Genomic DNA, 19,681 nt, shown 5'->3' on the forward strand with positions numbered 1-19,681 from the left:
ATCAGTGAAAACAGTTAGGCATGTTGCATTGGACATGGTGTAAGACACAGTTGTGTCATACAAACGAAACAAGTTACAATTTGTCAAGGAAGATGATTGCTAAATCATCAAAGCCGTGAGAATCAACCTCGAGATTCCCGGATGACAACTGCGTAGTTTCCCGCCCTGGTTCCGGAACGGGACCAGTTACAATTAAGTATAACGGAATGGCCAAACGCGCGCCACATTTCCAACGCAACATGTCAATGTTATGTGCCCCAGGCCCCTGGGGCGCGGCAAGTGGACCTAGCACTCATGCCCTAGTGCAACAATGTTGCGTGAACGTGGCCAAACCAGTACAACATCGTGCAACAACCAAAGTGTTGCACGAAAAATTTGAATTGACCTTTTTCAAATTTGATCCAACATCATCCAACACGTTGCAACATACCACAACATATCGCAACAGGGTGGTCAAAAGTATGCAACATGTTGTGCCCAACAATGTTGCAAGATGTTGCGTTGAAATATTGCGAACGTTTGGCCAGGCAAACCAAAATGAGCTTGTTTCGAAAACCTTTTCGAATTCACGCTGAATTGTTACTTTGATGTAAAGTGATCATTTGTGGATGTTGAGGGGTTTACGGGGATGCGTTTATCGAAAATCCCATAAAACAATTGTGAAATTGGGAACGGCACATTTTATGGTCGTTTGTTCAAAGCCCGTTTTAAACTTACACGGAAAAAACTGAAGATTTTCCGCATGTTTTTTTCTCTTTACTCTTCATTCATTTACGTAAATTTGTGTTGTCGACGTATTTTCACCGCGCAAAATTCCAAAAACCTCGATTTTTGGTTCTTACATAATCGCGGGATAGCGTTAATCGGCTTTTCATCAGCCTGGCTTTTAGAAGCCGGTATTGGTGGAATCACGTCTTTAAAAACCAGAACAAGCAAAATGGTTGCATCCTCTTTTGCCTTCCAAGCCTTTTTCTTTCGAAGACACAGGGGGATTTTTGGTTTCTCTGAGCGCGCCATAATTGGCTCGGTGCTTTCGATGAACGCGTGTCCGTTTCTTCTTTTAGACCTAACATTAGGGGTGTAATGTGACTTTTTTCTTTAATGAGTTTATCTATAGTAGTTTAAAGCCGCGGGAAGTTGTTTAACTGTCACAAATAAGTAAAAGTAACTAAGGGGCAAAGGAAAGGAACTTTATTTAAGTGTCTAGTCATCTAACGCTGTAGCACTAATTAGGGACACTGTAAACTGAAATCAACGCAAATCAAGTCAAATGTTGGTTTTTGAGGTCTGCAGTTTAATTCTTTGGTGACCAAGTTAAATTTCTTCGCAATTCAGAGATCACATTGAATGAGTCACATTCGGGTGTCAAACTCAGACTGCCGGATTTCTTGTGAAGCCCAAGCCTCGCGCTACCAAGCGCAGCGGAGTTGCCATGATCAGGGCAAAATCCTGTCAGAAAGTGCTTGGTTGTTCAACGTCAGGAAACTCGCTCAAAGAAAGGAAAATTTGATCTTTCACCTATTGCCTGGGTTCATAGGTCTGTTGCAAACAAGTTGCGTTTTTGTTGCTTTGCTGTCAGGTACCAAGAGCCTCAGTAACTCAAGGTCGTATTCGTCTTGGTGAATCAAACTGGCATTTGGTCATCAAACTTAGAGACAAGTCGTGGATTGGTTTGAATCAGAAGCGTGGTATCACTGGGAAATATTGCCGTTACTCCCGGTTCGGTAATCAACACGTTAACCTCATTTGGAAACTTCTTTTCTCTGCACCTCTGGGGCTGTCACCTTGTTGTGGTGGTGTGGCTCGTGCGCCTCGTTGAATCCACGAGCTAGGCCGGTTGGGGTTCGTCCCCTGGTGGGTCCGACCTTTTGGATTGGTCGTGAGGGAGAGGTTGGGCAAAGGACAGCTCCAAGTGTTTCGAATCAGCAGTTGGGGCTTGGGGCCAGTCACCCCTTGTCGTGGTAATTCAGCATCTTGTTTTCGTCATCATTAAGGAGGGCAGATTTTTTCTAATTTCTCCATCTCGTTTCACTATTGCAGCTGCTTCGTTTTCATCTCTATTGAACGTTGCATGTTCGCTGGCAAGTGCCTAGCGAAGTTGTAATCTTCTCAGCTTGTTGAAAATGTTTGTGTCGTTGAAGTAGATTTGAAGTCTTAAGTAGATTGTACGTCGTGTAAGTTGAATAAAAAGGGAAATGTCAGTTTGAGGGATAAAAATAAGTGACGACCTTGGATGAAAGTGAGTTTCAACCCATGGCAGAAGTCTCTTCTCCCGTACTCATCAGCCCAGCGAACGCAAAAGAAAAGAGACCTCTGCAAGCAGGGAATTTATTAATAAGTAAAATAATAGTAAATAAATAATAAAATAAATACAGGGAGAAAATCAAGAACAATAGCCCACTTTCGATATATTAAAATTCAGTCCTAAACAAAAAGCATCAACTCGAGGTTCTGAGAAATAAATCCAGAGCCTCGAGATGATGCCTTTTGTTCAGGACTGAATTTTAATACATCGAAAGTGGGCTATTAACTATTGATCTATAACAATTATCAATAATTAAGATAATTCTGCATATATTACATCCCGCATAATTATGCCATTCTGTAGGTCATGCCACATGCCATTCCGCAAACTCATTCTGCCTTTTACCCTCACCCTAAATTTTATATATCGATAAACTCGGCTGATTATTCAACTTGTGTGGTATATACTAAATCAATTATTCACCTCAGTGTCGGTGAAATTGGTGGATATTGACCTCCACTTTGGTGAACCACTGTCAACTATTCAGGTCCTTCTCACAAACAAACTGTTATCTATCGTAGCTGTTGCTTGAATCTCTTACTCCTACACCCACAACCTCGCTCGAGTTTTTCAACAGCTCCACTTTTGTACACAAGTAAACTATCTTTACTTAGTGTAACTTCTTTAAATCGAAATAAACTTTGAGCTAGTAAGATACTAAGGAAAAAAGCCCGTCAGACATTAAACTTAAAAAGAATCTTGTGGTCGATTCTGCCAAAGCGATTTGATGTTGCTATGGTGACACACCTTGTTTGCTGCCAAAACTTTGCAATTTTACCAATAGTGCAGGGTTTTCCGCAACTCCAAAATAAACAAATACACAAATAAGCAAGAAATAACTGAAGAAAGCAAAAATATACAGTCTTAAATTTATGTCCAACAACAAGATAATAATGTTAGAACACTGAAAGAGACGAAGAGGAAACTTAACTGAAAAAGGACAGATGCGAAGAATCGTTTTTCGTAGTTTGTGCACTTGAAATGCGCAAATCTTCCAACCTTAAGCCACATTTAACATGAAAAATATCAAATCTTATATAAATAGTGACCTCTAACTTTTTTTTTTTCAACGGAAAATGCCAAGTAACATTTATCACAAGAATAATACACTGAATGTTAAAAAGTAATAACCTATGAATTTGTTAAAACGGGTATAATACATCAGTTTCATTTTTGAGACAAATGCCGCTGTCAATAGCAACTTCCTCGATTAGTATCACAAAAAACAAATATTCCCTCAGTTCTCAAACACAATCCTTGGCAGAAATTATATCTTCTCGTACCCAATGGAACGGTAAAGGCAGATGGCAAATATGATTCCCAGAATCTGCAAGTGAAATCAATCAACGACGCCTTAGTTTAAAGATTTCAAATCCTTCAAATCGGAGGCAATAGTGTTTTCACTCATATTTCAAATGCATTTGTTATGTGCCAAGACTTTCACTCAACAAAACAAGCACCTTGACCGGTTGATTCTTGGTCACGTGCCTCTGATCAAATTTAAATGCATCACAAGCGGATGTTTTGCTGCGATTGTTGAGGGAAAAGTCTAAATTTATAACAAAGCAATTAATGTCTGGCCCCTCGGGCAACTCGTTAGTTTTGTTTTCCCTCGAGTCCAACAGGACTCTTGGGAAAACAATTCGAGATCTATTTACGTCGGATACAAACGCTTTTTAAATTTGATTGTAAACATTTCCTGCGCTTCGAAGCAATTTTCTGTCGGAGTGGAGGCTCCCTTTGGGAAATAACACCCGTTGCACGCACCAAGTGACTAGAATACAATCGAAACTGCCTGGCAAATGTTTCATTTCCTTCAATTACGCTGTACGATTATAGGTTTGCAGCTAATCTCTCGAGACACGAATGGCAATGTTGTGTAAGGTACAAATGCAAGTGGACGAACAAAAGGGGATAATAAAAAATCTATATATTGCTTTCGTCCAGCAACACGAGGATGAATTAGGAAGCTTCTCCAGCCAATAGGGAGTTTAATCAACGACGACGGCTACGGTAACCACAACGCCACAAAACAAGAATGTCATTGGTTGAAAGATGGAAAAATAGTCGTGCTGCACGCACGACGCATTTTAGTACATTTCTTTGACTTACAATGTGAAATGACCAAATTTTCGGTTTCGGGGACAACGCGAGCATAAAGCCATGAACAGTCCATTTTTTTACCTTCCCTTAAAAAGCGCTCGGACAAATATCGTTATCTGATATTTCGCCCGTTTTCATAACGTGAAAAAGATAGACTAATCGCGAAGTTCTATTATATTTTGGAGTGACGTTTTCGTCGACGTTTCCGTTGTCCTTGTTCCTACTGGGGACTTTAAGATCTACAACGCGGTCGTCGATGACAACGCCACAAAGGAAGAATATCATTGGTTCAATAATTGTGCTACGAGTGTGCGGATGCATTTGAAACCATTTTTTTGCGGTGCTCTTCACAACAACGACGTGAAATCACATTCTTGTTTTCACAAAAACGCGAGCTTACAGATGCGAATCTCTCATTCTCTTTTTTTACTCTGATACCGCTCGTACCGCTTTATTTTTAGGATACTTCGTCCACATTGTACGACGTGAACTAGATGGAATAATCGTCAATTAAAGACTGTTAAGGATCTAAAAGATGAGAACAAGTTTGGAAGTAATTTCGGGAACAAGGGAACACAAGCACATTTTAAAAGAGAACAGGGGAACAAATGCCCCCAATCCCCCCCCCCCCCCCACCCCCCAATCCCTTTGAGGACCTCTTTCATACATCGTCACCGGCTCCCTTCAAATGATTGGCTTTATTATGAAACAAATCACTGGAATAAAAATGAAGATTTTGTGATGAGGTAACCCTTACCTGTAAGATGGCAATTCCAACACCTATTCCACCTATCACAGCCATTTTTCGTTTCGCAAAATCTTGTAGTGCTTGAGAACAACCCTAAAGAAACGCACCGCGGTTGATATGTGTAGAAAATCGTATGAACGAGAATGCATGTCTGTGATTTATAGCCACGAGTAATGTTTTATGTTTTGAAAGGTTTCAAAATTCCACGAGCTAAACGAGTGGCCATAAATCACTAAATGCACGAGCCAGTTCGTACGATTTTTTATTTATTATATACTTAACAGAATCACTCCATCGCTTTGTTTCCATAGCAACTTCCGTATTGCACTCTATAACTTCTTTTTCACTCTATCTATTTATGCATTAGTCATTGACCAATCAGAAATGGGATATTCTGTTGAGTGTACAACAAATAAATTGACAGTCATAAAATAAATGCAAATTTTCAAAGAAAACAATGGCCGCGCTCTATTCGAGCAAAACTTATAGTTATAAATGTCGAAAATTTCATGAGGTAGGCGAATGAAACAGCATTTTTCGGTTATGCCGCTCGAAACCAATCAAATCAACGAGTATTGTTCCCAAAAATCAACAGCAATTACACCCGAGGACGAATAAACCAATGAGTCAGGATTTTCCGGTTGTTCCAGAATTTCGGTAATTGGGGACCACTTTGAGAGGGAGGCATACCCAAATTTCCTTCCATTCGATGCCTTGCCTTCATTTTTTTGTCGAATGGAAAGCGCCCAATGATTTGTGTGACCCGTGGACCTGTTGCTACGGTGACTTAATACCTAACAATGAATGCATATTTTTAACTGGGCAATAAGTTGTACCATAGCATAGACGTTAGGTCAAACAGTATTGTAGACTCAATCCTTCTCATACAACAGCGTCTTGTAATTGTTAAAACTGGTTTGAGCCACCTTAAATAAAAGACGCACTATAAAATAGGTCTCTTCAGGCTCTGTTTTTGTGCGAATTCGTTTAAGCACGACTGATGATCCAAGATGGCGACCAACAAACATCAATACACAGACTGGACCGCTAAAAGATATTTTCCAGGGCGAAAAAAATTACTGGGGATATAACATATTACGGATACATTGTCGTTATGGCCTTTTTTCATTGCACAAATTGTCACAGAGCTCTTTATGCGTCCACAGTTGATTGGCGAATCGCCCGCACGTGCCTTAGGTTTACCATGCACGCCTTTGTAGGTTTTTATCGAGTTGATTTCGTTTTGTTTGTCTTTTTACGGCTGTCGCGAGAGATAAATCTGTGTCAAGAAACGATTCGTTTTTTTGTTTAATATATTCTTGAACATCCAATTTTCTTTGGAAGGTGGGCAAGGTTTAGACACCTCCTTTTTCTCTGGTTCGCCAAATTATAAGCCCATTCAGGCGCCTTGTAGTTGATTGAAAGGAAAGTAGATCGGTCAGTCATGGAGAAGTGCCATGTGTTTTATGTTTGTCGTTTCTGCAGAAACGATACACCTTATTCCAAAATGGCTGTCTTGTTTGCATGTAAATTAGCCCTTTTTGCATTGTTCTTAAAAGCAAAGTTTAAAAGAATATTTAATCTTGAACGTGACAACAAGGGCTAATTTGCAAGTGAACTAAAGAATAATAAAACTGGTGGTCATTTTGGAATAAGGTGCATAAAGTTCGCTCAAGAGAAAAAAAATCGTTTTGTTGCAAAGGTTTTTCTCGCGGGGAGAGAAAATAGTAGCTAAAAACAAAGCCGTAAGAAGTCAAGCAAAACAAAATTGACGAGATAAAAAAACAGACATCGGTCGGCGAGGTATGAGGGATATTAAGATCATTTAATGTGCCCCTGTGACCAAAAAAATCAATCTTATTTTTCTTTGGATTTCAAAACTGTGTTAACTAAACACTCAGCGACCAAAGTTTTAAGTTTTTATTTCAAAAAGACAACTGTTTATTTTAGCTGCAATTTTCCTATTTAAGGTAATTCCCTTGAAATTGTTCTATCAAACTTTTTTGGAAACTTGGCATAATTAACATTCATGATATGAACATTAAAAAAATGCAATAAAAAAATGGGGTCACCGTGATTGTTTACGCGTCAGCAAGCTTAAAATGGGGTATTTTTACTGTTTTCGCGTTAAAAATTCGAATCACCTTCATACAGAATTAAGTCTTGGTTACTTCAAAGACACAAAATTTTATTTTGAAAATAAAGCTTCTTTTATTTACATAAGCAGTAATGCTTCATTTACGCCGACTTTGATTCCCTGGTTGTGGGAATAGTGCACTTTTTGGGACAGTTCCGTGGTTAGCTTGAAGTCCTCGCCTTGGGTAAAATACACCCAGTACGGAACTGTTTTCCAAAGAAAATTAATGTTCTACTATCAAACTTTTTTTCTTCTTCAAATATGTTCTTTATTAGACTTCTTAGCAAATACGTGAAAAAAAAATCGGGGGTCACCGTGCTCGTTTGAGAGAAAAGGAGCATTTATTTCGTTATCGGGTTTAGTTTGAGCGAAATCTCTTACGTTTTGTATGCGTACGTGCTCATGTGCGCGCGCTAATGACGCGAAAATCGTGCGCAGTAGGGATGCGCAATGCAATACTAAGGAATTGCCTTAATGGTTCGCCATTACTAACTTTAAGATCTTGGGAGAGCTGGATCGAGGCAAAAATGATGTCAATGGCAGCACGGGAGTTTTGGGCTTTCAGACTTTTAAACTCGCGTTTTCCATATATATAATAACCTGCATTCACAGGGTGAAATTTTAAGCTAGTGAGCCTTTGATGTCAGTTTCCCTGGATCCAACCCTCTGAGGTCCAATCGGTCAGTTTTGAACGTGAGTAATGCCGGACAGTGAAATCCAAAACCAAAACTTACACACAGTAAACGGCCTTCGGATAAATTCAAAGCTCAAAATTTTTCCAGTCAGATGTTGAGCAAACACACTTTCAAAATCTGAAGGAAAAAAGGAAGTGATTTTTTTTTTAATCACAGGGGTACTTTAAGCAAGCGCGCAATTTCTTTCGACACTGAGTTGAAAACTCTTTGCCCACCTCTTGGTATATGGCGTCTTTGTTTCCTTTCACACTGCAATTCGTTCCCGGCGTCTTACAGCAGGATTCGGGAACCTCTTCCTTTTTCTGTTTTCCTGTTGACCTGTACCAGTTCGACTTTTGCCAGTCTTGAGGACTCGTTACTCCACAACATTTTAACTGTCAAAAAAAGCAAATTAAAAAATCTTCACTTTCTCAAATCTTGTTTACCCCAACCATTTTGCATAATCATTGTTTTCGATTTCTCTTGGGACATCTTTTGAGAAATCGAATACAATGCCTATGCAAATTTTTTCGTGTAGTAGGACTTTTCACAGGTTCTTACATGAAAGGTAATTCGTACCTTTTGACCGGTTAGGACCGGTTTTTGATTAACAAATGGTAAACGACTCAGCGTGCACTATTGAGTTATGGTGCACGCGGGAGGTTGCTAAGCACGAGAGACGCGTAAGAGTTGCTCGAGGCGATCGGGATTCTTGTGAAAAACCATGCGTGCTACAATCGAGGAGCTTCAAGGATTAATTGCCGGTCTTAGCGAAGTTGTCAAAGGCTTAACAACTAATCCAAACATAGTCGCACACCAAGTGTGCTCCAATACTGCCTCCGCAGCTACAATTGCACAACAACCAAGCCAAGCAGAGCCTGAACATGTACCTCAGAATCCAAATTTGAAGCCGCAACGTTCAGCTCTAGTGGCCTTACCAAATCGATTTACCACACAGCAGGGATCACCTCGACAGCGACAAAATTCCTGTTGGACATGTGGCGCCACAGATCACATTTCACGCGACTGCCCTACGCATACAAAGCCACCCAACAAGAAAACTCCAGACGTTTGTCGAGATTTCAACAAGTTTATCCCTGCTCACTGCGAACAAGCCAACAACAGTACACAAATGATTCAGATGTAACAAACGGGGTTGCAGAGCTGTTCGTCATAAAGAGTCAACCTGAATGACATGCTGGGGTGTCGGAAGTGTATGCTAGATTCAGCATGATCCACCAAAGCCTGAATAACATGTAAATGATTTTTGCCAAATAGGATGGGCCAGGAAATACAAGCATTTGAAAGGTGGTTTTTTTGCCATTACTCCACTGAATTGGAATTTCCATGGTGCCTATAGTTTGCAAATGGGACTGAGAATCGGCGAGAGAAACTGCAACGGGTTTCTCAAGTGACTGATACTTTAACTGGGGATATTTAGATGCAACAAGATCAGCATGGGGACGACTGACAAGTGAGACAGAACAACGACTATCTAGAGGTAGCGGAAGTTTTTCACCTGCAGAAATAATAGGGGTATAGAGAATTCCTGTTCCCTTCAGAATCCTCTTACAGAAGCATACGGTCAAGGCAGTGAAACTCATGCTGGCATTATATGCCTGCTTACAGGTGCTACATCCCCAGGTCACTCCCAAGTTAAATCGTGGATTGAACTTTGTGTCTGTATGCCTCACTCTTGGTGCCTCACTCATGGCCCTTTCATCCTCAGGGTTATGGGTTGATGGTCAAGGAATACAATCCGGTGTTAAAGTTTTAAGTGGCCCTGGCACATGACTGCTGCTGCAGATCAAGTTATCCCTGCCAAGTCGTGTCATGCATCAGTTTGTAATAACCCAGCACCGTCATCAGGATCCAATTTTTCTCAGCATATCTCAGATCCTCAGTCAATCTACGCCACAACCCTTGCTGTTAAATGCAAACAGAAGCAAACAGACATCCCGCAAAACATCATTGTCGGTCATCTTCGACCAAAGCAAAAAGAAGACACTCAAGTTTATGAAGAAGTTGCAGAGACTACAGCAACTCTTCTGGCTGATAGATGGATGACTTGGGCAAACGGACAACAGGTATTGTCAGCTTCCCTTCTGCGCACTCTCCATCAGTCATTCCTTCAACTCAAACTTGGAAGGTCTCGGAACAGCAGAAAGAACTGCCAGCTGCAGGACTTGATCCCTCAGTTCTGTCACCCTTTACAGAAAACCTTAGCGAGTTCAATGAACATGCCAGTGAATTTGTGCCCCGTCCAACTACAACACTGGATCCGTACTCAGAGGAGTATCAGCAAGCTCTTATTAAACAGATTAAAGCACTGGCCCTTGATGCACCGAAATATGCGCACGTCCAAGTATCCCACTGCATTCTTACTTCGGGGTTGTCCCTTGAGTGAAATCAAAGGTTTTCAGCATCACATTGACACTGAGAATGCCTTGCCAGAATACAAACATCCCTACGGTAAGACTCCAAAAGAGCTTCTTGCTATCAAGAATGAATTGCAGCGCACGCTCAAGTTGAAGCTGGATAATTCATCCAAGCAAATCTGAATGGGGAGCACCGTGTATCCTAGTCCGTAAACCGCTCGAAAATGTCTTCCCCAGGCCTCCCTCCGCTTTGTTGTTGACTACAGAGGCCTCAACAGTGTAACTCGTGGTGATGGCTATCCCTTTCCATCAATTACTAGTGTTCTTGATTTAATTTCTCTTGAAAAGTGTTTGCCCATTGTGACCTTGCACGTGGATATTGGCAGATTTCTCTCAGCGAACAAGATCACCACAAAAAGTGCCTTTTGTACTCATGTAGGACTTAATGAATTTTTGGGTTAAAAATAGCACCGAACACATTCCAAAGAATCCTCAACACAGTTTTTGCTAACTATCTACATCAGTGGTTGACAGTGTATGTTGATGACATTATCATATGGTCATACACACACATCGTGATGCACTTCACTCTTATGAACTGTTGTTTGCACGATCTGTACAAGCTAGCATTCAGTTCAAGCCTTCAGAATGTACCTTCTTTGCACGGGAACTCCAAGTGTTGGGACACACCATCACTGAACATGGTCGAAAACCTACCATGAAGGGTATCGAAGCTATTGCCAACGTGCAACCATCTTCTTATGTTACTGGCCTCAAGAGATTCTTGGGACTCTGCAACTTCTTTCGTGACTACATACCAAACATGCCTTCCAGAACCTTTTATCTCCGTCAGCTCTTAAAGAAGGACACGGCCCTCACGTGGACACCCTTTCATACCAAGGAATTCAAGGACTTAAAACTTAAAGTTACTGTTGTATCATCCCGACTGGAAGTTCTCCCTTTGAGCTCTATGTTGATACTAGTAAGCTAGGTTGTGGTGCAATGTTAGCACAGTGGAAAGACGACTAGCTCCGACCTGTCAGATTTGCCTCAAGAGTCTTAAGTCCTGGCGAGTCGCGATGGCACACCTTGCAGCAAGAACTATTTGCTGTGAAGTGGGGCCAGGAATATTTTCGTCCTTACATTCTTGGTCGGCGTATTTAAGTTGTCACTGATCACACGAACTTGAAACGGCTTTCCTCTTTGGCACCTCAGCAAGCAAAACTAGCACGTTGGTGCATTTCGATGGCAGAATTCGACTTGAACATCGCCCACCGTCGACAGCCTGTGTCTGACTTACCCAATTCTGAAGATTCTTATGGTCCAGAAAATGGTGTTATATCTTTTCTCGTAGTTGTAATGTCTGCTGATGTCCCACATCACACTCCCACCTTGGTATCCGAAACTCTCAATGGACATTTTGCTTTCCTGCGCCATGTTTGCCGGCTGACTCATCCGACGGTTCATCCTGCCGCATCAACGCCAGTTGAAGGAAGCTTCTGTTGAGACCAGTGAAAATGATTACTTACATGTTCTTGCAGGACTTAACCTTTGCCCTTCAGAGTTTGCAAAAAGGCAGCAACAAGATTACTGGAGCAGCCTTTCCTTCAAATTTTTATCATCCAATGGCGATAAATCAAAATTACCAGATGTGCCCAATAGACATTTACAATGGGCTCAGCACTTCTCAAAGCGTGCTGCAGTTATGGATGGAGTCCGCATGTACCGTGATGAATTCATGGCTGATCCTAACCACTATCGCTATGTGGCACTAGATGACATTGAGTTGCGTCGACACCTGTTACGAGATTATCACGACTCGCCAGTAGCTATGCATAGAGGCAAAGAAGCTACATATCTATCTTTGGCAACGGATTTTTACTCGAGAAATATGTCAAAACATGTCAGGAACTGGGTACGCAGATGTCCAGCATGCATTCGCTTCAAAACCAGTGATCACCACCATGGTCCTATGCAACTTACACTTAACAAACATTCATTTCACATGTTGAGAATTGATTATGTCGGGGAACTTCCAGTTACTCCTAATGGAGACAAGTGGGTTTTGACAGCAGTCTGCCCATATTCAAACTTTCTTAGAGCAATACCTGTCCCTGACAAGCGTGTCACCACCGCTGCCCGTGCCTTGTATGATCAATTGTTTTTGGAATTTGGTTTCCCTGTCGTCCTTTAAAGTGATCAAGGTGGTGAATGGATAAATGCGGTGCTTCAGGAAATGACAAAGTTACTATCCATAGAACATGTTTTTACCACCAGTTACCGCCCTCGCCTGAACAATTCCACTGCAAGAGTGCACAGATGGCTAAATTTTGCACTTGGCATTTACTGTGAAAAGAATCAACATTTGTGGGAAGACTTTTTACAACCTGCAACTTATGCCCAAAACACCTCTTCAATACCTGGAACAGATCACGTGACTCCCTTCTTCCTGGTGTTTGGAAGACATGCTCCTTCTCCTGAAGTACTCTCCACCGATTCGCCTCCAGCACCTCTCTCCCAGTCCTCATATGCCAGAGAGCTCATTAAAAGATCAGTTGAGACAAGGAAGAACTTTGACAGAATCATAGCTTATCTTAGGAGAAACCAACGAGAGTATTATGACATGAACTCTAGAGATCTTGATGTGCCTGATGGAAAAAGAGTTTTTGTTCGACTTCCTCCCCCAAGTTCAACTCCAAAAGGAGCAGCGACCCGCTTCCTCAGGAAATAAAAGAGGTGTATAATGGAATTTGAGAAAATAGAGAATAGCAGACTGATGCCGCGGTAACGATATTGGTTTCGAATAAGTTTTGACGAAAGCTAGCATCGAAATGACATCTTAGATTAAAATTAATTGCGCTTGGTGTTCATTATTCACTTATTCAGTCTAGTAAAACTCGCAAATGACCGATCCAGAGGCATAGTGTATGGTTGTAATGTTGATTAAGTTGGCTTCTTTACTGAGGAAATCTTTCGAACATGAAAAACGTTCGTAACCTCAGTTCATATGCAAAAGATTTATTCAAACAGGTTTGCGGGTGTTCTGATGTTTGCATACATAAGGTAAAAGACGTCTCTCAACTTTGAACCCAGGCTCTCGCTCTTTCCTCCCTTATGAGAGCCAGGGTTGACGTTGGCCGGCCTTCCCTCGCTATCTTGCCCTTGTTTGGGCGCGATTTTGGGATGGGAGTATCGAAATTTTGTTTCTATTTGTTAAAAAAGGGCTCAGTTTTCTTGCAGATTATGTCATCTACCCGCCAGTGTTGCATTCTGGGACTAATGCTGAGAGATCAAAAGAACTCCTGTGAGTTGTTTGTCGTCACCAGATCCTTGGATCTTATGTCTGCACGCAACCCTCAGCCATGCATAAACTGTTATCAGATTCCATTTTATGTAGTCATACCAAGACCCCTTCTATTCAGCACGTACCTCTTTCTGCACGTTATCGACTGCCTCTGTAAGCTTCGCCTTGTCCTTCTCTCCGTAGTCAAGTGTGATAGTCTTGTTCACAGTATTTTCTATCTTACCAATCACCTAAAACAACGGAGGTTAGTTAGTTACTAGGAACAGTTTGGACAAAAGAACATCTGCACCGTGTTGTCAGAAACGGATCAAGATTTCGAGCCACTTCTAAAATGGGACAAGTAACGGTGACAACTGATGAAATGTAAGAACTTTTGATACTTGCTGTCCCTCGTTTTTTACGGGATATTCTCCATAAAATCTTGTCACGACCTGGTTGCAGTCCTTGGACTTTTTAGCAGCCACGTGACATCTTAAGCAGTGAGGCCAGGTTACATTAATGACATCCTTCGACGTCACACTTGTTCATTAAAATGGGGAATTTGTCTACACCTGACCGACATTCTTTTGAGTGGCCTATTGAAGGTTAATTTGAAGAACAGGATTTGTACGTTGGTAAGAGCCTCCGCCTCTCACCGATGTGGCCTGGATTCTGCTCCTGAAATCAGCGTCACATATGGGTTGCTTTGCGTTAGTTGCTTTTCTACTCTGTTCCGAGTGATTTTTCCACGGGTACTCCGGTTTTTTTCTCTCTCATCAGAGACCAAACCAGCCTACTTTAATTTGCAGTTTTTCCAGCTAATCAGTAGAGCACTTGTTATCGGCAGAAGCTCATGACTTTGACGCGTTTTACTCTGGTTCAGAGCTGGGGTTTTTTTTTTATTTAAAAATTTCCTCATTTGCCTGGATGTAACGCAGCTCGCGCATTTTCCCGCGCGTCCAGCTTCGATGTTATTTTTGTCCATATTTGGGCATAAAATGAGTGTCTTAAAATCCCTAGCGTTGTTTCAAGGAAAAGAGTTGCAAAGTTGCACGCTTCAAGGTCACGTGCTTCTGTTAAGGCTGGTTTACACATACGACGCAAGCATAAGCACAAGCAACATACGCAGACGCAGTAGCGTTTTGGTAATTGGTACCTTTCATTAGAACAAAAGACACTAATTAACAACAAGTTAATGCGCCTGCGTAGGCTGCTTATGCTTATGCTTTGCGTCGTATGTGTAAACCAGCCCTTATCGGTTATATGCACTTGAGACTTACACAAAGTGATTACCATTATCTGGCAGACTACATGAAACACTCCTGTTTATTCCTACCTTATCTCTCTGAGAATAGGCCATGATTCCAGAAGCGATTTCCAAAATGAAAATCATCATCACTAGGAAGGCATACTAAATTCACAGAAACGGAATAATTGTTTGATTAAAAACACCCACAAATCATGGATAAATTTTTCCCTACTTTTTTTGTAAAAACAAATGATTCCCACCGTTAACATTTATTCCCCGAGGTGGAGGTGGCTAGTGGTGGATATTTACCGAGCCGCGAAGCAAGGTCGGAGGCAAATATCCACTACTAGCAAGGGGACACTGAGGGGAATAGTTGTTTTAGTATATACTAAAACAGTGAGAAAAGTAATGTTTAAAAAACGAGCAGCAGTGTTTTTATCGGGGTAAAACACGCGATGCGAGTTTTTTGAACAGCTTCAAAAACATTCCACAAAAAGCGTGTCCCTCTGGACCCAGAACAACGGTTAAAATTATGAAAGAAGAATATTAGCATACAAGAAAAACAAGTTATGCCTGATTGGTATTCTTTATATGAAGAACACTAATGAGGAGTGTTTTATCGGGGTTTAAAACACGAGAACATGACGGATTTTAGTGGCTATTGTGAATTGATTGAATGCTCTCGACCAATCAGATTTTTCATAGTGAGTCTGATGTATAATAATCACTGATATTTGTAGAGCATAGTATAATAGCTCACAAATTCCTTAATGGCCAAGCCAATCAAAACTCAAAATTGCATTATCTAATGATCTAGTTTTTAATAATATAAGCCATTACCATCTTCTACATCTTTTCTATGAGCTGGGGTCAAATACCTGGGTGTAGAAACTCCCTTACATGAGCAGCTCGTTTTCTCCCGGCACCAGTATGATGTCGATTGAGCGGACACCCTTATTAGAAGCGGTTGTCACGCACAGTACATTTAGATCTAGACTACGTTTATGTTTAAATAACTCTTTTAACTTTACAAAAAGCGGCATTCCCTTTCACCCTTGAAAGTGAGAACTTGTCTTTGGTGTCCTTATTGGTGGTAGAAACCCCCAGAGATGTCTACAGGGAACCCAAACTCTTGGTTTAATTTGCTCTCTTCACAAGTTCTTGGAACGGAACGGGCCCGTCAAGTTTTCCTCCTACTAAACCTCTTAGCTAAAGCCGTGTTCACTTAAGGCCTCGCTTATGATCGAATTAAACATGAAAAGGATTACAGTCCCTTATTATAATTGGATTATAATTACTTCAAACAACCTAACAAAGGCTAATTACCGTGCGTAATTGAAAAGAATGGAAAACACGCGAAACTTCTAATCGCTTTATGGAGCGAAGATTTGGATTTGTCTTCCTCTATTCTCGAAAGCTATCCTTGGTTCTCTTCTCGCCTGAACCAATGATAATCGTGGCAGCCACGCGATACGGCACCATTTCGTTACCCTGCCTATTGTATTTGAGGTTTCGCAGATGCGAACTGAACCATAATTGAATAAAATTGAATGGAGTACGATCGCCTGATTTATACTTCAGTTGATCATAGTCAACGTTGAGTGTGAACACGACTAATCTCTACACTTAAGAAACCAGAGGTAAGGAGTAACTAACAGTGTAAATTGATCACAATTTCATTATTTTTCTTTCGTTTTATCTCATTGTTCCTCCCGCCAAAAGAATCTCCTTCAAACGATCGTTTTCCGGCTGGAAAAATTGTTATTGCATGCACCGAACGCCTGGCTAATCAACGTTTTTCTTCCAGTCATTGAGCGTCATTTTTTGTTTTACTTTCAACCAACCGCATTATAGACAAAGACGCATTACAAGCGCGTCTGTAATGTGTTTTCCATAACTTACTAAGAGAAGAAGCCATTTTTTCTCCTTCATCGCACCGCAGCATCCGATACCACCAATGATCATTACCAGGGCCCCCGCGGCTATCAAGATGTTTGCTGCTGTCTTAAATCCTCCCTCCTCCATCAATGCCGAGTAATTGCTGGCGCTCACTCGCGCAAAGATCCCCACGGCCATCACTGCAATACCTGCGGCCTGGAAGCAACAAAGCATTAGAAAAAAGACAAAGAGAACCTCTCAGAGCTGCGTTAAATCGCGTCGAGAGCAATTTTGTAATAGCTTTGGTTTTGGCCTGCTCGGTGATTGGCTTAAATGAAAACTCGTGACACAGACAATCAGAGAAAACAGTGGAAACAGTTGTGACTTGCTCGCTCGCTCGCTCGCTCGCTCGCTCACTACTCCCCACTCTGGCCATGACACGAAATGGAAAAAAAAATCACATTTTCTGAATAAAAAACAGAACGAAATTGTTTTGATTTTTTGTGTAATCTTGCACGAGGTACTGGATGGAAAAAGCTCGTTCGAAAATATCTTCGGTATAGAATACATGCGCAAAAAAGACTTGACAACGCTGAAACGAATTACAACACAAGCCCGAATGATAACTAATCGTAACGACTTTACGATACCAGCTTACGTTTGCAACTTACGAAGATGAAAATTAATCTCACTTTACTGAACAGAAGAGTTTTCGAAAGCATTATTATCAGTTTTTTTATATATGAATTTTGAGGGAGTATTGATTATTTGCGTAGTTGAATTGAGATGTCTTTACCCCAAAAAATCGATCAAGATAGAAAACTCGCAAAGTGACTACATCACCGAGAGGAAAAGCGAGTCCATGACATTGAGGTCAAAATAGATGACAAATATATCAGTCATGTCTGTGATCGATTTTTGCCATCACGATCTAGTTAATTTCTCAACAACTAGGCAAAGATATGTGACTATGCAATCAAATACACTTGGCTATCATAAGATCATTATTGTTAAAATATAGTTATGTTCTTCATAACATAAAATTGATAAAATTCGGCAATGAAAAAGAGAAGAAAGGATTTAAGAAAGAATTATTTTGGGGTTGTTGGCGAGGCGAGGTGCTCTTGAAAAGATAGCAGAAGCGAAAAAAAAAAAAAAAGAATTCTAGACAAGAGCCTGAAAGACAACCTTAACTGGATAGACTGCCAAGTGAGCGACACTTTCAACCCGCTCGATTAGGACCTAAAAAGCAGTTTGTTTAAAGTTGAGATTTTTGTAAAATTTTCTTGGTACCGTGGTAACCCTGACGTTAATTAACTAGGACTTCTGATAAGGGTTACAGTCGTGGCTGCTTATTAATTCACATGTACCAATTTTTTTTTCTTAGTGCCCGCATAACCTTGGTTAATCTTTGGGGTCTACTATCAAAGTTCTTCCTCCAATGGGTCAAGGATTTAATTTCTTTGTGGTGTTTTTCGGCCCTCATTTAGTTCTCGCGCTCAGTTAGCATTCAGTTTGAAAACACCGTCAGAAGAGATCACAAACACTCGACGCGTCTCTTTTCCCTTGTTCCAGGGACCAAAAGCGAAAAAAGTAGCTGCCTCGAACTCACTTATTACCTTTTTGTAATAAAACTATGATTTGAAAGAAAGTGACATAAAAGTATTCTTGAGCTGCCAAATATTACAGGAAAATTATATTCGTGTCCGGAAGTAAAGACATATGTTTTTTTCTGAAAGGAAAACTACAGAGGCTTAACAAATATGGCGGACTGTGTCGATCCACACTTGTCTTTTCTAGTGAATTTTGAACGTAACCAGGCAGCACAGGCACTTTTTAAAACTGGCAAATAAAGCTCTCAGTGAGATATGAGCTAGCAAATTTAGAAATAAAGTACATAGTATCACTGATTTGATATAGAAGATTATCTTGCAAGTTTTTTGCCCGAGGTGGGATTAGACGCCATTAAATGGAAGATCTCTCTTCCCAGGAGCAGTTTTTCGCTGATTGTACATATTATGTCTATGCGTCAAATAAGATGACATGAAAACTAGCAATATAAGGTGAACGTAAGTAATTTCTGTAAAAATGTTCCCTTTTGGCTAAATACAAACACTAAAAAAAAGGTAACTCTTTGAGGTCTGTCATCCAAAAACCCTTCACGGTTTTATTTTTTCCGTGTTAAGAAAACAGGGAAAAATTATCTACAAAAAAAGTTCAAAGCGAAAATTTGATTTTTAATGATAAAAACGACAGTCACAACCAAGAAAATTAATGAGCAGTTAAAAGCTGCAAAAACTGCGCACTAAAAGTCGACTTCAATCTTTTTTTTTTGTATGGGTTGGAAATGAAAGCAAAACGGTGTTACGGACAAACGAGGTCGCTCGCGAAAATCCCAAAAGGTTAGCAACCTTACTCACCCAAAATACGAGATTAAAGACGCAAAGCATAAACTTCATACATCTCATTCCGCAATCCAGCCCCATTTCGAAGATTCTTTTCGAAGCCCTTAAACAAAATAAGGATGAAATATTTAAGGTCAAAACGCATGATGTTTTTATGTCTTTCGCATCCTTAATAACCAGGACTTCTATACTACCTTTCAACACTGGGTTTGATACCGCAAACACAAACTGAGGGAATTGTCTGCTCCAGCCACCTCCCAATACAGCTTAAAGATTCCGTTTACTAATGTTTTCTTTTCTTCTATTTTTGCAATTTGAGCTTGAATAAATTTTCTTGTTTTATGCTGAGATGAAATTAACATATGATTTGATTGACAATCTTTTGATCTTAGTATCGGCATAGAATTCAACCAATGACATTTCACCATTAATATGGATTGTGAGAGATTGTCCGTTTATTAATGAGTTCCATTTGACATATGATTCGGCACGTCGAGCAGGTGTGTGAAACGAAAAATCAT

General features: G+C 40.6%; 2 protein-coding genes across 2 annotated transcripts in view; one reads left to right on the top strand and one right to left on the bottom strand.

Moving 5' to 3' along the window:
* LOC138059084 (TNF receptor-associated factor 6-like) overlaps window positions 1-3,181 on the top strand; it is a 33,397-nt gene extending 30,216 nt beyond the window's left edge. The window contains exon 7 of the mRNA XM_068904596.1: window positions 1-3,181. This exon is cut by the window's left edge and continues 1,396 nt beyond it. The gene's annotated coding sequence lies outside the window, so the exon portion shown is untranslated.
* On the bottom strand, window positions 2,242-19,516 carry LOC138059085 (CD151 antigen-like). The gene is made up of 8 exons (XM_068904597.1): window positions 19,355-19,516; window positions 19,176-19,263; window positions 16,780-16,971; window positions 14,965-15,039; window positions 13,775-13,879; window positions 8,204-8,362; window positions 5,166-5,249; window positions 2,242-3,632 (listed from the first exon to the last, which is right to left on the bottom strand). Exons 2-8 carry the CDS (start codon window positions 19,239-19,241, stop codon window positions 3,573-3,575), a joined length of 741 nt encoding a protein of 246 aa, XP_068760698.1. The 5' UTR covers window positions 19,242-19,263; window positions 19,355-19,516; the 3' UTR covers window positions 2,242-3,572.
* Window positions 19,517-19,681: the final 165 nt, after the last annotated feature.

Source organism: Montipora capricornis, chromosome 8, assembly GCF_036669925.1.
Source record: "Montipora capricornis isolate CH-2021 chromosome 8, ASM3666992v2, whole genome shotgun sequence".
NCBI classification, from domain to species: domain Eukaryota; kingdom Metazoa; phylum Cnidaria; class Anthozoa; order Scleractinia; family Acroporidae; genus Montipora; species Montipora capricornis.